The 1,175-nt window shown below is 44.9% G+C and overlaps 1 protein-coding gene across 1 annotated transcript; it reads right to left on the bottom strand.

Moving 5' to 3' along the window:
- Window positions 1–6: 6 nt before the first annotated feature.
- LOC144219070 (interferon-induced very large GTPase 1-like) lies at window positions 7–1,170 on the bottom strand (the record flags this gene model as incomplete). Its single annotated transcript, XM_077749050.1, has 1 exon — window positions 7–1,170. A coding segment is annotated over one exon (1,164 nt), but the record flags the coding sequence as incomplete, so codon positions are not given.
- Between the last annotated feature and the right edge of the window lie 5 nt (window positions 1,171–1,175).

Here is a 1,175-nt window from a genome sequence, read left to right as displayed (position 1 = left end):
GTTATACATTGTTTCCAATTTGCTCATGGCCATGACTTCTCTGGTGTTCTTGAAACTGAAAATAAAGTTCTCATTCACCAGGGCTCTCCACAAATCTTGGACTCGTAATTTTACATCTGATATCTTCATGACGCTTCCTCTACATTCCTGTTTGGCTGTCAGAAGAATTCCACTTTTCAGTTCCTGGACATTGTGGCTATAGCGAGGGTTGGGAGGGGCCATTGGAGGATTGCCATCCCAGAGATGAGCAAAGTAGTAAACATGAGTGTTGACATCAAACTTAATGACATCACTAAAGCGGGTTACATCTGAGTACTGTTCTTGTTCAGCTGCGGTTGCTGCCATTTCATCTAATCTCTGCTCTAGCCGCCTTCGTCCTTCCATAGTTTGGTCTTTAGCTGTGACTTCCCCCACATTCTGATGGACAAAAAGGCAGCTTGGGGAGATTTTTACTTGTTTCATCCTCAGAAAGGCTTGGACAACTATTTGTAGAATATCTTGCATTTCTGATGGATTCTCCCCAAAAATATTAATCAGAGTCAAGTTTCCAAGTCCAATAACAAAGGTTGCCAGCTCATTGTCACGATTCTGGGATTTGCCGCTGAGTTCTGGGGCGCGAAGTCCTTCTGTGTCCACAACAAGCACAAAATCAAAGCCAAGTTCCTGTGTGAATGTCTCCTCCACCTTCAGGAGCTGCATGTAGGCGCCCCGGGTGCACCTCCCAGCACTGACAGTGAACTGCAGCCCAAAAAGGGCATTCAGCAGGGTGGACTTCCCTGAGCTCTGCAGGCCAAGGATGGAGAGAACAAACAGCCGTTTGTCTCCAAGGTTCTCAGAAACCTTGTCAAAAACAGCTGCTACCCACTTTAGAGGCACATATGAAGCATCCCCATCCATCAGCTCAATGGGAAGACCAGATATCATTAGCTCTGCAGCAATCTGGGGAAGGGAGAGAAAAAGGTGATCTTTTGTGGGGAAAGTTTCTTCCAGAACTTCATAGATCTGGCCTATTTCTCTGAGAAGTTGTTCAATTCCCAAGGTGCAGTCACTAATCTCTGTAGAGATAGCTTCTATCTCATTTTGCCAGTGTTTCAGGGAGGTGCTCTTTGTTGCTTTTTTCTTTTCTGTTTGTATCGATGACCACAAAGTCTTTTTCTTTTCATTCAGTTTTTCCA

Source organism: Crocuta crocuta, unplaced genomic scaffold, assembly GCF_008692635.1.
Source record: "Crocuta crocuta isolate KB4526 unplaced genomic scaffold, BGI_CrCroc_1.0 C28500656, whole genome shotgun sequence".
Lineage (NCBI taxonomy): Eukaryota > Metazoa > Chordata > Mammalia > Carnivora > Hyaenidae > Crocuta > Crocuta crocuta.
This window is presented reverse-complemented; position numbering and strand designations above follow the sequence as displayed.